The sequence below is a fragment of the Panulirus ornatus genome, chromosome 48 (assembly GCF_036320965.1).
Source record: "Panulirus ornatus isolate Po-2019 chromosome 48, ASM3632096v1, whole genome shotgun sequence".
Lineage (NCBI taxonomy): Eukaryota > Metazoa > Arthropoda > Malacostraca > Decapoda > Palinuridae > Panulirus > Panulirus ornatus.
Genome location: NC_092271.1, coordinates 11,314,210 through 11,332,669, shown reverse-complemented (window position 1 = coordinate 11,332,669; position 18,460 = coordinate 11,314,210). Strand labels below are relative to the sequence as shown.

General features: G+C 38.6%; 1 protein-coding gene across 8 annotated transcripts in view; it reads right to left on the bottom strand.

Moving 5' to 3' along the window:
• The window catches only part of LOC139764080 (uncharacterized), a 671,778-nt gene that overhangs the window by 105,980 nt on the left and 547,338 nt on the right, over nt 1-18,460 (bottom strand). For all 8 annotated transcript variants that reach the window (XM_071690559.1, XM_071690560.1, XM_071690558.1 and 5 more), the window contains 6 exons: nt 15,692-15,893; nt 11,277-11,396; nt 9,245-9,408; nt 6,939-8,797; nt 6,594-6,722; nt 4,769-4,915 (listed from right to left, as the gene is read on the bottom strand). In XM_071690559.1, coding sequence (XP_071546660.1) covers nt 4,769-4,915; nt 6,594-6,722; nt 6,939-8,797; nt 9,245-9,408; nt 11,277-11,396; nt 15,692-15,893 — 2,621 coding nt within the window. The remainder of the gene's footprint in view (nt 1-4,768; nt 4,916-6,593; nt 6,723-6,938; nt 8,798-9,244; nt 9,409-11,276; nt 11,397-15,691; nt 15,894-18,460) is intronic.

Sequence of the window (18,460 nt, the reverse complement as noted above, 5' to 3'; positions counted from 1 at the left end):
CAGCAACTGGTGGCGTGAAGCGGCAAAGCGTATCTCATGGGAAAGCGACCTCTAGCAGAGGTGTGATTTGCTGACGTAAAATTTGGGTATTATCAAGAGCAATCAAAATTTGAATGGCTGTAGGAAGAAGTAATCTGTACAAATATGGGTAGTCCACACAGGATCAGACATATTTCCTCATTGTTTGATATAGGTTACTGAAACTTTCAAATTTTTTTCCAATACTATTACTGTTGCTTCAGACATTAGACAATTCGTCATACTGTAAACCATGCCTTTCAATTTGAATGAGGGAGGGGAGAGGCAACTGATACAAATACAGGTTTGGTCCTCACAATATGAACTTAGATACATACATATGGACTTGGTCCTTTAAGAGATAATATCAAAACAATGACAAAAATTACCAAATCTTATAATTCTAGATACATGTAGGAGGCAAGTAACAGAAAATATCAAAACATTAAGATAAGCATAATCTTCTTACATAAAATCTGGACACATGAATATAAAAACAGAACAACTTGGGAACATTAGAGACACTGTGATCGTACTATAGAATATCATCAGAATAAGATACTCCTCAAAGCATTCCCCATTTAAACTGTTCCAGTTTAGAAGCATTACATATAAAAATTTTGGATTTAGCAGAAATGAATATCAAAGAACTTCTTAACCATGGAATATGTGATTTAGACCAGGAAAATGTGACTTAAAGCGTAATTCTTTTTCTCTTGCTATAATTGATAAGCAATGGTGGGAATGGCTATGATGAAAAGGGAAAATGTGGGATTAAAGTAAGTGGAACTATTAGAAATCTACCTTACCTATAAATATGTTACAAAACTCCCCTAGCAACCTAAATCTACCTCCTTGTCTATGTTATTTGAAAAATGTGATACGAAGCTATTTGCATTCAGTTGATTGGAGGTTTATTTGATGACTGTAACGTTACCAGCTATTGCTAAATATGGTTACTTTCTCACCCTACATGCAACCAATATGGTGAAAACAACATGAAAACAATGTTGTTAATAAATATCAAGGGTAGTAATGAAATTTAAGATGAATATTGGCCTTTCGGTTTAAGTTAAGTGAGGTTTTCATTGGTTCTGTTGTTTTCGATTAGTTTTTCAATTTCTCTTACCCCATATTTTCCCTGATCTTCATAGCTTTTTACATCATCACTTATCATTTATGGTATAAAATGGCCCAACCCACCCCCATACACATGTATATACATACGTCCACACACGCAAATATACATACCTACACAGCTTTCCATGGTTTACCCCAGACGCTTCACATGCCCCGATTCAATCCACTGACAGCACGTCAACCCCGGTATACCACATCGCTCCAATTCACTCTATTCCTTGCCCTCCTTTCACCCTCCTGCATGTTCAGGCCCCGATCACACAAAATCTTTTTCACTCCATCTTTCCACCTCCAATTTGGTCTCCCTCTTCTCCTCGTTCCCTCCACCTCCGACACATATATCCTCTTGGTCAATCTTTCCTCACTCATTCTCTCCATGTGCCCAAACCATTTCAAAACACCCTCTTCTGCTCTCTCAACCACGCTCTTTTTATTACCACACATCTCTCTTACCCTTACGTTACTTACTCGATCAAACCACCTCACACCACACATTGTCCTCAAACATCTCATTTCCAGCACATCCATCCTCCTGCGCACAACTCTATCCATAGCCCACGCCTCGCAACCATACAACATTGTTGGAACCACTATTCCTTCAAACATACCCATTTTTGCTTTCCGAGATAATGTTCTCGACTTCCACACATTCTTCAAGGCTCCCAGAATTTTCGCCCCCTCCCCCACCCTATGATCCACTTCCGCTTCCATGGTTCCATCCGCTGCCAGATCCACTCCCAGATATCTAAAACACTTCACTTCCTCCAGTTTTTCTCCATTCAAACTCACCTCCCAATTGACTTGACCCTCAACCCTACTGTACCTAATAACCTTGCTCTTATTCACAAATTACACTCTCATTCAAATGACATCTACAAAGTATCGATATTGGAGTATATTGATACATGTTTCTTTCAAATACATGAGTTATTTCTATGATGCCCCAAAATTGGAACTTCATCTAAATTTCCAGTAATATCAGAACCCAGATTAATTGAGAAGACAATGAATTTTTATAATAACGAGCTGTTTTAAAAAGGGAATGACTTGTACAGCATAATTAACAAGAAAAGCTCTCAATTCATTCATGATACAGCATACTCTCCTCTTAATGATGTAAACTCAACACTTTCAGCCTTCCATTCATCACTAGTTAGTCATTTAAGAAACAGAGGTAACCAATGTTAAGTAATTATATTATATCAGAGCAGTGTGGTTTCAGAAGTAGTAGAGGATGTGTGGATCAGGTGTTTGCTTTGATGAATGTATGTGAGGAATACTTAGAAAAGCAAATGGATTTGTATGTAGCATTTATGGATCAGGAGAAGGCATATGATAGAGTTGACAGAGATGCTCTGTGGAAGGTATTAAGAGTATATGGTGTGGGAGGCAAGTTGCTAGAAGCAGTGAAAAGTTTTTATCGAGGATGTAAGGCATGTGTACGAGTAGGAAGAGAGGAAAATAACTGGTTCTCAGCGAATGTCGGTTTGCAGCAGGGGTGTGTGATGTCTCCATGGTTGTTTATTTTGTTTATGGATGGGGTTGTTAGGGAGGTGAATGCAAGAGTTTTGGAGAGAGGGGCAAATATGCAGTCTGTTGTGGATGAAAGGGCTTGAGAAGTGAGTCAGTTGTTGTTCGCTGATGATACTGCGCTGGTGATTGATTTGGGTGAGAAATTGCAGAAGCTGGTGACTGAGTTTGGTAAAGTGTGTGAAAGAAGAAAGCTGAGAGTAAATGTGAATAAAAGCAAGGTTATTAGGTACAGTAAGGTTGAGGAACAAGTCAATTGGGAGGTAAGTTTGAATGGAGAAAAACTGGAGGAAGTGAAGTGTTTTAGATATCTCAGAGTGGATTTGGCAGCAGATGGAACCATGGAAGTGGAAGTGAGTCACAGGGTGGGGGAGGGTGTGAAAGTTCTGGAAGCATTGAAAAATGTGTGGAAGGCAAGAGCATTATCTTGGAAAACAAAAAAGGGTATGTTTGAAGGAATAGTGGTTCCAACAATGTTATATGGTTGTGAGGCATGGGCTATAGATAGGGTTGTGCGGAGGATGGTGGATGTGTTGGAAATGAGATGTTTGAGGACAATATGTGGTGTGAGGTGGTTTGATTGAGAAAGTAATGAAAGAGTAAGAGAGATATGTGGTGATAAAGAGTGTGTTGAGAGAGCAGAAGAGAGTGTATTGAAATGGTTTGGTCACATGGAGAGAATGAGTGAGGAACGATTGACAAAGAGGATATATGTGTCAGAGGTGGAGGGAACAAGAAGTGGGAGACCAAACTAGAGGTGGAAGGATGGAGTGAAAAAGATTTTGAGCGATTGGGGCCTGAACATGCAGGAGGGTGAAAGGCGTGCAAGGAATAAAGTGAATTGGAACAGTGTGGTATACCAGGGTCAACGTGCTGTCAGTGGATTGAATCAGGGAATGTGAAGCGTCTGGGGTAAACCTTGGAAAGTTTTGTGGGGCCTGGATGTGGAAAGGGAGCTGTGGTTTCGGTGCATTATACATGACAGCTAGAGACTGAGTGTGAATGAATGTGGCCTTTGTTGACTTTTCCTAGCACTACCTTTTGCACGTGCGGGGGGAGGGGGTTGCCATTTCATGTGTGGTGGGGTGGCAATGGGAATAAATAAAGGCAGCAAGTATGAATTTTGTAAATGTGTATATATGTATATGTCTGTGTATGTATATATGTGTATACGATGAAGTGTATAGGTATGTATATGTGCATGTGTGGATGTGTATGTATATACATGTGTATGTGGGTGGGTTGGGCCATTCTTTTCTTCTGTTTCCTTGCACTACCTTACTAACGCGGGAGACAGGGACAAAGTATAATAAAATATATAAAATAATAATTGGTGCTATTGTAACTGACTCAACTACTTTAAAATGAAGCTATGCTTAACAGGGATGCATTCAGTGGGGATTATCATTGCTTACTCATACTACACATTCATACAATAAAGGAAGGATTTTACTAGACTGCTAAATCAATGAGCTGGTATGGACTTCTATCATAGTAATTGACTGTTTCAACCTGAGTCAAAGCAGAATCCTTGAAACTTTCCACAAATCCTTGAAACAACTTCTAACTACAGCAAATCTGCAAATAGACTACAACCAATAAATCTGACAAAGGCAATAATAAAGACCTTGCAAAATGCACAGTTCACCGTCTGAAGGAGTTTTCTTACAATTACTGGTGTTTGCTCAGACAAACTCAGTGATGGCTGGAAACTAGTTCAATCTGGAGTCTGGGAACTGTATCTGTTACACGTGATGTCATACATATCTAGAAAGGTTTGCACTAAGTTTTTAACATTAATATAAGCAAAACATATATGAAGGAAATCAGAGAAAAAAAAATGCTTGAATTATACTGCAGTAGTTAAAGGTGTGTTACAGGCTAAAAAACAGGCTACAGATTTTACTGAAGAATATAAACCATACATATGAGAGAGGGGGTCACTGTGTTGAACTCATACTCTGATGACCAAGGAAAAGTTCTAAAGTACTGCTTTCATGGGTGAAAAGATGCAACCAATACACTTAACTGCTACAGTTTTTCATATATAATGACAGTGCTATACAGCAGCTTAACCTACTCAGGTCTTGGTTTGTAGCCAGGGTTACAGGAACAGTAGAATGATCCAGGGGTATTGAAGCAATCATGTTGGCAGGGAGAACTGTGGCATTCATTTATATCTAGGCAGGTATAAGCATCCTCTCCAATCTGATATCCTGCTGGACATCTGAAAAGTTCAAAGATAATAGATACAGATTCGACAGTCCAGCAAATGCTGTACACTAGTGACCTTTAGTAATGAAATTAAGGCAGAGATAAGATTTTATTTGAGTTAGTATAATCTTTCACAGAGAGGTAAAACAGCATGCTGAGAGGGTAAAGATGGTCCATAAGGAAAAAAAGAAAAAAACAGCAATTTTGCTGTACCAACATCTATAGTTTCTAAAGTTTGAGAATATCATTTCTCCTTAGAAAGTGAACTACCATGACTTTCTACAAACAAAGATTTGTGTTTCAGTAACAGTTATAACTAAACCATTAAGAACTAAAAGATATTCCATGAATAAGAGCAGCTTTTCTTCCTTACTTCAGGTCTGTGTACTAATTGGAAGGTCAAAACTCAGACCATAGTCAAACTTTTTCAGATTGAGACCAATTTCTAGACCCTTCTCTTTGCAGAATTGTCAACTTACAAAGTTTTTTTTTTTCATAGATGCTAACATGGCACTGACATTAAGTTTTTCCTTAGAAATTCTTAGAAGTTCCAGCAGAGAACAGTGATAATTTCTCAAAGTTTGGTAAAAAAGTACTTTTTGAAGTTTCATTGGTTTTGCTTAGTGTTTTACGTGGCCTTAGTTTGGATATTAAAGTTGTGTTGTAAGTTGTAACATGCCCCAGTCAAGGCCATCTCAAATGAAAGGCAAAATGAAGAGCATACAAAAACAAAAACAAAGAAATTAATACGAGGTCCTCATGTGTCTGTAGACCTGGTTTTTAAAGGTGGGAAGGTTATTGGAACAGGCAAAGAGAAAAAAGAAAAAAATTCCACATCTTCTTTGTTCAAGGAGAGGAGAAAAACAGGGGGAAAAATATACAGCTTTGTTCAAAGAAAGGAGGAAGTATCATAATGGTCACTCTTCATGTAGTTGAGCTCCTCACAGAAACTATGGAAACCAGCAGCTACTCACGAGAAAGCTCCAGGCCTTAGTGTCTGGTACACTTCTCTGAAGGCCAGAAAAGAAAGTGGGGACACCAAGCTGGCATCAAGAAAAGGTCAGCATGTCCACCACAAAGCACAATGTTAGGAAATGATATAAACGGGAGTGGATGGCCTTGCAATGTTACCAGACTTATTGCTTGAGGTTACACCATGAATGAAAAGATACCATTAATGAGGGCATATCTTCATTGATTGATAAAAGAAAGTAAAGTCTTGTCAAAGGATTTCTCACTTCAAGGGATTCTATCCTGTCTCTGCTACTGAGTGCAGCATAGCCTTGAAGCTGCAAGAGCCCCTTTATGAAAAAGGTCCTAGAGTTGTACAATAACAACAATAATAACAGTTGCCTGGGCAGAGTACTGCATATTACCAAGACCCTGCGCATGAGTATTTGCTAACCTCAAGTGTTTGATGATGATTGATGGGGTGAATCTTTACGAATAACCCATATGCTTTAAGGTAAAGCAGTGTTTTTAACCCAAAAGAAGCAAGTGGTACGTTCATGGGTGAGAAAATGTGAGGAAAGAATTTCTGAAAAATAGCATTTTTTTTTATAGAAGTTTATCATTTCATAAAAACCTATGTAACTACTAAAGAAGTAATGATGCATATCAATGACATTCTACATATTATGGTGATACATTGCCTATGCTACCTATCTATAGAAAATTTAGGGGTAACTTGCGTGCAAATAAAGGATCCTTTGGTGTTGATGCAACCATGAGAACAACCAGCATTAGCAAGGGAGCACTCATCAATATCCTCACAGGTAATTCCATCTACTCCTAACCGATACCCAATAAGACATTCGCACCTGAAAATGCAAAGAAAATCATAATGACATAACGTGAAAGTGGAAATGTCTAAGAAAATATCTCAATATATAGATATTTGTTACTCTGCTAAAATTCTAATGGTACATAAATCTTTTTTTATGAATTACCTATGAATATTGATGAATATGTACTTTAGGTAAATGACAATAAAACTCACTAGAATATAAACTATATCAATTTTCTGGTGTAATTACCTGTAAGATCCTCTTGTATTATGACACTGACCACTACAGTCTCCATTATTGATGGCACACTCATCAATATCACGACAGGTGTGTCCATCTTTCCCGAGTTCCATACCAAATGGACAGTGACACTCATAGTTACCCTCTATATTGATGCACTTATAGCTGCAGCCACCATTATCATGATCACATTCATTCAGGTCTTCACATGTGTGATTGTCATAAGCAAGCAAAAAGCCAGCAGGACAAAGACAGGTGTAATGACCTTCATGGTTAACACACTGGTGAGAGCAGCCTCCATTCTTCATGCCACACTCATCTACATCAATGCAAGTAAGGCCATCAACAGCCAAGGTAAGTCCAGCAGGACATTTACATTTATGGAAACCTTTCTTGTTTATACACTTGTGAGAACATCCACCATTAACCTTCTTACATTCATTCTCATCCTCACAGCTGTGTTTGTCATCTGATAGTACAAAGCCGGAGGGGCAGCTGCATGTGTATCTACCATGAAGGTTATGGCATTCATGTGAGCAACCACCATTGTCTTTACCACATTCATTTTCATCTATGCATGTGGTATTGTCATCTTCTAACAAGAATCCAGGAGGACAAGCACAGTGGAAACTTCCCAACTGATTCAAACAGTGATGTGAACACCCACCATTATCACTCAAACATTCATCAACATCAAGGCATCTTGTGGTATCCAGTAACATAAAACCATCAGGACATGAGCATGTGAAGGATCCATCAGTATTGGTGCATTCATGTGAACAACCTCCATGTTCCACATCACACTCATTAATATCCCAACATGTGAGGTTATCCTTGCCAAGCCAATATCCTGGAGGACATGAGCACTTGTGTCCTCCATTACCATTGTGACAGATATGGCTGCATCTTCCATTGTCCTCACCACATTCATCCATATCAATACATTTCCTCCAAATAACTTCACTGAAAACCTCAAAGTTTGTTATATCATCCTCATAATCATAAAAATATTCCTCAGGGATGTCAAGTTGCCAGCCATCAGGACATTCACATTCGTATGTACCTGGAAGGTTGATGCACAAATGGCTGCATCCACCATTGTCTTTGAGGCATTCATCTATATCCTGACATTGGGATCCTAGTATGTTGTTTTCTGCTGCGTTAGGAAGTGTCATGCCCTTTGGACACTGACATTCTACTCCACCCTCAGTATTAACACAGAAGTGACTACATCCCCCATTATCTACAGTGCACTCATCCACATCAACACACTCAGTGTGATTTACTAAATTATCCTCCTCCTGTTTAAGAGTAAAACCTGCAGGGCATTTACATTCATATCCACCTTCAAAATTGTGGCAGTGGTGGCTGCAGTTTCCATTATCATTTAGACATTCATCAATATCTACACAAATGTGGAGTTTTTCATGGGCACTTCCTTCCTGCAAGAGCTGTAAACCTTCAGGACATAAACACTTATAACCACCATCAAAATTTGAGCAAATATGTGTGCAACCGCCATTTGCCTCTTGACACTCATCAATATCAGTGCATATATGTTCATCAGCCTGAAGTAATAGCCCTGGTGGACAATGGCAAGTATATGAGCCATTGTAATTGGTGCAAAAATGAGAGCAACCATTATAAGCTCCACACTCATCTATGTCAATACAGGTATGGTTGTCAAGACCTAATTCAAAACCATCATGGCAAAGGCATTCATAACTGCCTGGAAGGTTGAAGCATTCATGCTGGCACTCAGTCAGCTGCAGGTGACACTCGTCTACATCACTGCAGTGGAAGTCATCCTCCAGTTCATAACCAGGGAAGCATGAACACAAGAATGACCCTTCCTCATTTACACACTCCTGCAATCAAGAAATATTACAACTGTTAATTTCACCAGTATCTGGTACTCAACTATGTGACTTCCCTAAAACATTCCAAAATTACTCATAATTCACATTACATTCAGTTTTGAGGCAGTACCATTCAGAAAAACCTTGCCCTTAAACCTGTGAACTTACTCATACAATTATCTGTAAACTCTAATATTTTCTTTGCTACTTGCATAACTTTTGGCATCCCTAATCTGTATCACTCACCTCAGATATACACAATGCACTGATTATTTCCTCTAAGTCCATTGCCTTACTATTTCTTGCTATATATGTATGCAGACAACCAGTGACAGGAATAACTAGAAAAGTTCATATATGTACAACCCTTTATAAAGTCAGTAATGGGATGCTTTATGCATATTTTCTTTACAGCTAAATGTATACCAACATACTGTAGAATACTTATAGTCCTACCTGTTGACATCCACCATTGTCCTCAGTACACTCGTTAACATCTGTACATGTTGTACCACCAGGGGAGACTACATATCCTTCCAAACAGTCACAGAAAAATGAGCCTGCAACATTTTCACATATCTGCTCACAACCACCATTGTCTATTGCACACTCATTCAAATCTGAAAAAAAGAATGGCACATATATTAAAATCTGAGAAAAAAAATCTGATCATTTCTTCCTTATTCTACAATCATCATCACCGAGAATGTCAAAATCCAAATCAACAGAACACTGATTCTTAAACTTTTTCATACCTGTTCACCATTTTTGCATTAGCAAGGTAGTGCCACGAACAGAAAAAGAAAATGCCTCATTGCCCACATCCATTCTCTAGTCATCATGTGTAAAGCACAGAAACCACAACTCCTATCCACAACCAGGCTCCACAGACTTTTATCAATATGTTCCAATTTTGATCTAAATATGGAAAACCCAAAATTCCAATTCCATTATACAATAAAATGGGATTTGCCCTTATGAAGCGGTTGACTTCATACGAGACCTATGATTCTTAAACTGAATGCCTTACCTTTGAGGCAAAATATTTTTCTCTTTTCTTTCAAACTTGTTCACTGTTTCCTGCATTAGCTAGGTAGCACCAGAAACAGACAAAGAAACGCCCTCATTTGCTCACATCCATCATCTAGCTGTCATGTGTAATGTGCTGAGACCACATCCTCCCTTCCACAACCAGGCCCCACCAACCATTCTATGATTTCCTCTAGCTGCTCCATATGCCTTGACTCTCTCACTTCTTACTTTACCAATCATCCTCATATCATATACTGTCCTCAAGCATTTCATTTCCAACACATCCACCCTTTACTACACTTTTATCTGTGGTCCACACCTTGCAACCATAAAACACCACTGGGACTACTGTACAATCAAACATATCCATTTTCTAACCACAGAGACAATGGCCTTTCCACAAACTTCAAAATACACATAGTACCTTAACCTTAGCCCCTCACATACCCTATGGCTCACTTTAGTGTCTAAGGTCCAATTGCTGCCATATCCACTCCGGGGTATCTAAGGCCCTCCACTCCCTCCAGGTCCTCCTCATCCAGATTTACTCTGAAAACACAATGTCTCACCTCTCTACTGTATCTCCTTACTTATTTTTGTTCATATGCACTCTTAACTCCTTATCTGCATAACACATCTCACAAAACAACAATCATTATAAAAGATAGCATATCCAAATATAGGCATTTAGGTGAAATACATCAAGGAGTAGATGTGATGTAAGTGGAGAGGAAGTTTGAATTTATTTGTAAATTATGAGATATAAAGAGGAAGTAGCATTGTTTCAAGGTCTATGAATACATCCCTATTTTTCCTATAAGTGTACTTCAATATCAGCCTGCAGATACATAAAGAAACCATTTTGTAGCTAATGTAACTGAACAAGTTGTGGGGTTTCTTTAAGTAGGTTATGCAATTCAGTGAGTAGGACTCAAATGGCAACGAAATCATTTGCAAGTAAAAGTGAGATATAGGGGGTAGGTATCATTGTCTGGATGTCACTGAGTGCATTCTTATTTTCCCAAAAGTGGTTTTCTTTGACTAAAAATAACATTATTCACATGCTGATGTTTAAGTTAAACAAATTCCCTTTTTGGCTTCCTCTCTGATTGTGTATCTATACCAATGAAAAGAATTCTTCAGAAGGATTTCCACTGACTATCATCCACTACCATCACTCTCTTAACATGTAGATGTGTTTGCCCAACATGCTTGAAGGTGCTGAAGTAAAGCCTTGTTACTAGCAGGTCGCATCTATTCATACAAATGTTCTCAACATATACAAATTGGCAGCGTGACCGCTAATTTCAGCATTACTGAAAATAAATCCAATATATTTCTCCGTTTTATCAATTCATTCTTCCATTATCAAACACAAAGCTCTTTCATCAGCAAAATAAGGTAATTCAAAGAGAGAAGAAAATTTTACATAAAACACAAAGAAAATACATATTACCAAGACAAGAAATGAGATCAGGTGAAAGGAGAAAACCATCGGGACAAGTGCAGATGAAAGAGCCATTGATGTTCTCACATCCATGAGAACAGCTTTTCTCTTCTGAGCATTCATCAACATCTGAGGAGAGAGGAAGGTAAATTTAATGACTGTGCATGGAGAATGAAACTAGTGTACTTTTCATTTTAATATGATGGCAAAACAAAGGATTCCTAAAATCGTGATATGTAAAAACCTATAGCAATGAAATAAATATAAATCATGGAACAGAGTGATACTGTTCTTAAATCATCATAATATTGATGTGAACAAGTGTATATGCAATAATTACCAAAATCGGAAACCCAGACTTTTTCAAAACCTGTAAGGCTATCTGGGCTGGATTTAAAGATACAAGGTATGTAATATTTGGCCAATCCAACTTATCTATCAGAAAATGGGTAGATGCTCATAAACAGACACTTCATTGGCCAAAGGAATTCACAAGGTCCTTTACTGCTTTAGCCTATCCAGTTACATTTCTCAAGTCTTCATATCTCAATTGTTTTCAGTAAAATTATCAAAAATTTACTGTACAGAAGTGAATCTGTCACCTTATCTAAAATTCTAAAATAATGTAGAGATGGAATCTAGTATCTTAAACTCTTTTCTTAAGTATTCTCCACTCTTAACTTAGCATTTTCATGTCATATACAGAACCCACACTTGAGAACCAGCAAAGAGGACATCCAAGAAAAATGGGACATCAATATAAAGTTTGAGTCAGCAGTTGTATGTATAGTATGTAAAATAGTTTAAGAGCACCATTAATCTAACATAATGCAGTATTAATATTTTAATTTGTAATGATACTTTTCAATGAAAATTAGTTTAAAAAGCAACCATTACCATGGGTTCTGAAAGTCAAAATACTTTTCTCTTCATGGTGGTACCCTAAAAGCATAGGATATTCCTCGGGGATATCAGGCCATGATTCATTCCTGACCTCATCAAACTGGTGATAAACCCTCACTTCACCACTCCTTTCAGCCAATTCAAAATGCAAAGGCCTCAACTACAGGTTCTGCTCTTAAAGCCAATTGGTGACTGCCCCATGGCTCTCAAAAGCCAAATGAAGGTGGCCACCAACAGCACTGATTTTTTTCTCTCTCTCTTCTTTGTAGAGGGGAATGCTAGTTAGGGCAAGAACTGGAAAAAACTGCTCACAGGGTAGCACATCAGATAGAAAATGTTTTTCAATTTTCAAAACCCACTTTTCTTTCCTCATGTTGAGCCCCGTGAGCATTGAGATCATTACTACATGAAGGCACAGGGCTAGAAAAAACTTTCACATCAGCTACAGATATGAAGGTACATATAACTTCACTGGCTAACAAAGAAATACTCCTAAGCCACACAGAGTTCTGAGGAATGATGAGGTATATACTACCTCCCAGACATTAAGTGCTCTGGCATAAAGCCTAGGTAAGCCAGCATGACTAGCTTTTGCTCCAAGAGAAGAAAATGGTTTCCTAGGAAATTACTAGTAAGATCCAGAAGATTTTACAGAAACTGAAGTGAATAAAGGTCATAAATTCTGAGCAAAATTCTTAAGGGTAGATGAAAAGTGGAACCATTATGCACATAACTCTTGGGTCAAACAACCCAGATTTGTTTAATTTGACTCATAAGCATTGCTACAAAAAAGAAAATCAATGACTCTGAATTCAAAGTTTCTATAACTTCCACTTCAGAATCTTTGATGAATGCCTAAAAGGTTACAAACTGATGAGGACTGTTTTAAGTACAAAGACAATTGCTATGTAAATGCCATCCATCAAGCATTTCCAAACTTTTATACTTGCATGAATATTTTCAAATTCCAAAACCCTGAACTTTGAAGCTCAGGGTCCTACAGGAGACAATGGTGATCCACAAAAACAGAGGAATCAACCAAGGAATATGGCAAGGCTGCAGGGGACTTTTTGTTCCAAATGGGTATTATCAACATCACAGAACTCTAAAAAAGAAAGATCTGAGAAGTTGGGAAGCACTGACTAGGCCTCTTGAGATACTGTTCATCAGAACACTAGAGGAAGTAAAAGTTCCAAAGATGTGAAAGGGGGCAAATACTGTGCATTAATTTAAGAAAGACTGGAAAATTGCAGTGAACTACAGGCCTGTCTCTTTGATGATTGTGGTTTGTAAAACAATGGAAAAAATATTCAAAATGCAGATGAATGACCACCTACAAAGAAGAAAATTAACTCAAAGACACCAAGGTTTCAAAGAAAGAAGGTCATGCAACATGAACCTTGAAAACTTCTATAGCAAGGTAAGCTCTGTCTCAGATCAAATGGATGGGTGAGTAGACTGTATGCTCCAAGACTGTCATTCTGAAAGGAAGAGGCTGATTACAAAACATGAGCTACATGCAGGGATATGGGGCATACTTCTTTACTGGACAGAAAATTATGTAAGAATACTCTAAGTCTCTTATCTTACCTCTCCTTAACTGTTACCAAATCACCATGTGCTCCCTTCATTATCTCTCCCTTTGGTTTCTCATTCTCTTCATACTAATCACCTCCTTCCAAATCAATTTCATATATCCCGTAAAATTTGCTAATATTCTCTCACCTCATCTCTTATTTACCCTCTTTTTCAGCTCTTCTATCCTCTTCTTGACCTCCTGCCACTTTCTTGTGAATATTCTTCAATCACTCAAACTCCTTCCCAGCTAGTAGTGTCCATAAACCTTTCTCTTCTCTTTGACCAGCAATCTAACTTTCTTATACACTGACATCTCATGCATCACATACTACACACTTCACTTGCAGATGTATTCACTGTCTCCCTGTGTGAATATCTTCCAGCACTTGCCCACTTCCTTTGTTTCATTTACCCTCACCATATGTCATCTATCACTCAAGCTCTCTCGATATCTCTGCATATAGGCCTCTTTTTGGAGCTCACTCACTTTCACCACTTTCTTTCCACTTATGTCATTTTATCTATTCTTAAAACTACCACAATATCCCACTTCCTGCCTCTCTTAATATGCTAACATCCACAAACCTCAAATATCAAAAATAGAGCTAATAAAAGACTCAGTATGAACAATGGACTGAAAGGAGTAAAAAAGGACAAAAATGGACCATATGAGACCAACAAAGGAAACATGAAATTAACACAGCCAATAAAAAACCAAAAAGGGTAATACAAGTCCAACAGAAGGAACAAAGGAATAATAGGAATAGCATTGAATCAACAGGGTCAATGATGAACTAACAAGGTGTAGCAGTAAGTGTTCCTTACCATGATGCATTCATGGGCAGTCCAGGGTCAAACATGTAGGTTTGAATCCTGGCTGCAGCAGTCAATCCATAGTCAAAACAGGTTTTCATAAACCTCTAGAGGTTGGTTGATAAACAAGGGACCAACAAAGACAACACTGGACAAGCAATGGCAAAAAATGACCAACAGAGACGATAAATGAACACCAGAGGCAAAACGGGACCAAAAGGGCAATAAGGCACTAACACTGGTATCATGATACCAGCAGTGGCAACATGCATCTAATGGCAGCAAAATGGGTCAAAGTTTGAATATGAAACTGAGGAATGGCAGCACAGCAATAACAGTGGTAACTTGAGAATACAGTGACAATAAGGAACTGGCAGCACAAAATAAAAACTGATAACATGAAACATGTGACAATGGGAAACTTACCATGACAGCACAAAATAAAAAAAAATCATAAAATGAAACAACAGTGAAAACAGGGAACTTACAGTACAGTAGGATGAAACGTGGCAAACTTTGGTCGAATGAGACATGAACACTGTTATTGCACTACAGTGACAACATGGGGCAAAAACTGATAAAGCGTTATCTGAGACAACATCAGAATAACAATGATAACATAAGACTATGGTGCAAGGAAGAACATTAACGAAATGAAAAAACAGTAAAAGGCTAGAGAGTTACATGTCCAGGACATACCATAAAAAAGACTGTGGCAAGAAGAAAATAAAAGTGGTAAGATGAAACTACCATTGGAAATATGGGATAAACAGTAACAAAAAGGGGACTTACGATGACAAAACATAATGGCAGTGATATAGAGCATGAAACTGGTGGTGTCACTGCATAAAAGTGGCACTATAGGCTGACAGGACAAAGTGAAACTAATATCAACATGAGGTGCAGTTTGTCACAATATGAGGATTGACACTGGCAACATGTAACTAATATGGGCAACAAGCAATCTACAATGAAAAACTGAATAATAATAGCTGTATTAACCAAACAACAATCATGAAAGCACATGAATGTACACATGGAAAAGCTGTTGCAACATGGAATCACACTTAGAAAATGGATTAACATGGGCAATTAACAATATAGGATTAACAGCACAGATTCTGACTGACCGTGACATGTCTTGTTATCACTGGCGAGGAAAAAGCCAAAGGGACAGGAACAATAAGCATGACCGTAAGTGTTGACACAAGTGTCAGAGCAGCCGAAGTTGCTGTCTTCACATTCGTCAACATCACTGCAATTATAGGTATCCTCCAGTTCAAACCCAGGTAGACATGAGCATGAATGGGATCCTTGTTCATTTATACATTCCTGTAATGCATAAACCATGATACTGCATTAATTTCATTACATAGTTTTTAAAAAAAAAAAAAAAAACATAAAACACAGTATACAGGTGAACATATAAAGAGACTTTAAAGATGAAAAATAAAATTATGTCAAAGACCAAGATTTGAGAGGTAGGAGAAAATGGAAAACAATGCTCTCATCATATCCACTCTTAACTCATTAAAAAGATACAGCTGACCTATATAAAAGATATATCAGTAACTGCAGTTACCAGTGAAGGTGGTCCAGCTGCTCTTGAAGCCTTGTACAATAATCCTTTTTAGTACTCCCTTTCCCAAAGGATAGGAGAGAAAGAATACTTCCCACTTATTCCCTGCATGTTGTAAAAGGCGACTAAAGGAGGTGGGAGAGGGGGGCTGGAAACCTCCCCTTGTATTTAAATTTCTAAAAGGGGAAACAGAAGAGAGAGTCATGCAAGTAATGCTCATCCTCCTCAAAGGCTCAGATTGGGGTGTATAAATGTATGTGGATGTAACCAAGATGAGAAAAAAGGAGAGATAGGTAGTATGTTTGAGGAGAGGAACCTGGATGTTTTGGCTTTGAGTGAAATGAAGCTCAAGGGTAAAGGGGAAGAGTGGTTTGGGAATGTCTTGGAAATAAAGTCAGGGGTTGGTGAAAGGACAAGAGCAAAGGAAGGAATAGCACTACTCTTGAAGCAGGAGTCGTGGAAGTAGGTGATAGAGTGTAAGAAAGTAAGAAAGTAAGTAATGAAAGGGTAAGAGAGATGTGTCGTAATAAAAAGAGTGAGGTTGAGAAAGCAGAAGAGGGTGTGTTGAAATGGTTTGGACATATGGAGAGAATGAATGAGGAAAGGTTGGCAAAGAGGATATATGTGTCAGAGGAGGAAGGAAGAAGGAGAAGCAGGAGACCAAATTGGAGGTGGAAGGATGAAGTGAAAAAGATATTGAGCAATCGGGGCCTGAACATACAGAAGGGTGAAAGGCATGCAAGGAATAGAGTGAATTGGAATGATGTGGTATACTGGGGTCGATGTGCTGTCAACAGATTGAACCAGGGCATTTGAAGAGTCTGGGGTAAACCATGTAAAGGTCTGTGGTTCCTGGATGTGGAAAGGGAGCTGTGGTTTCGGTGCATTACACATGACAGCTAGAGACTGAGTGTGAACGAATGTGGCCTTTTTTTTGTCTTTTCCTGGCACTACATCACTGGAGGGGAGGATGCTATTTCATGTGTGGTGGGGTGGCAACAGGAATGGATGAAAGCAGCAAGTATGAATATGTATATGTGTATATATATTTTGAAAGCAGCTGAGTGAGTGTGTTAGCAGCTTTGATGCACAAGACTGCATTATAGTGATGGGTGATTTGAATGCAAAGATGAGTAATGTGGCAGTTGAAGGTATAATTGGTGTACATGGGGTGTTCAGTGTTGTAAATGGAAATGGTGAAGAGCTTGTACATTTGTGTGCTGAAAAAGTACTGGTGATTGGGAATGCCTGGTTTAAAAAGAGAGATATACATAAGTATATATATGTAAGAAGGGGAGATGGCCAGAGAGCATTACTGGATTATGTGTTGATTGATAGGCGAGTGAAAGAGATACTTTTGGATGTTAATGTGCTGAGAGGGGCAACTGGAGGGATGTCTGATCATTATCCTGTTGAGGCGAAGGTGAAGGTTTGTAGAGCTTCTCAGAAAAGAAGAGAGAATGTTGGGGTGAAGAGAGTGGTGAAGTATGTGAGCTTGGAAAGGAGACTTGTGTGAGGAAGAACCAGGGGAGATTGAGTGCAGAATGGAAAAAAGGTGAGAGTAAATGACATAAGGGGAGTGGGGGAGGAATGGGATGTATTTATGGAAGCAGTGATGGCTTGCACAAAAGATGTCTGTGGCATGAGAAAGGTGGGAGGTGGGCAGATTAGTGGTGGGATGAAGAAGTAAGATTGTTAGTGAAAGAGAAGAGAAAGGCATTTGGATGATTTTTGCAGGGAAATAGTGTGAATGACTAGGAGATGTATAAAAGAAAGAGGTAGGAGGTCAAGAGAAAGGTGCAAGAGGTGAAAAAGAGGGCAAATGAGAGTTGGGTGAGAGAGTATCGATAAATTTTAGGGAGAATATAAAGATGTTTTGGAAGGAGGTAAATAAAGTGCTTAAGACAAGAGAAGAAATGGGAACATCGGTGAAGGGGGCAAATGGGAAGGTAATTACAACTAGTGGTGAAGTGAGTATTTTGAAGGTTTGTTGAATGTGTTTGATGATAGAGTGGCAGATATAGGGTGATTTGGATGAGGTGGTGTGCGAAGCGATAGGGTCAGGGAGAATGGTTTGGTAAACAGAGAAGAGGTAGTGAAAGCTTTGCAGATGAAAGCTGGCAGGGTGGCAGGTTTGGATGGTATTGCAGTGGAATTTATTAAAAAGGGGGTGACTGTGTTGTTGACTAGTTGGTAAGGATACTCAATGTATGTATTGTTCATGGTGAAGAGCCTGAGGATTGGCGGAATGCATGCATAGTACCACTGTACAAAGGCAAAGAGGATAAAGGTGAGTGTTCAAATTTCAGAGGTATAAGTT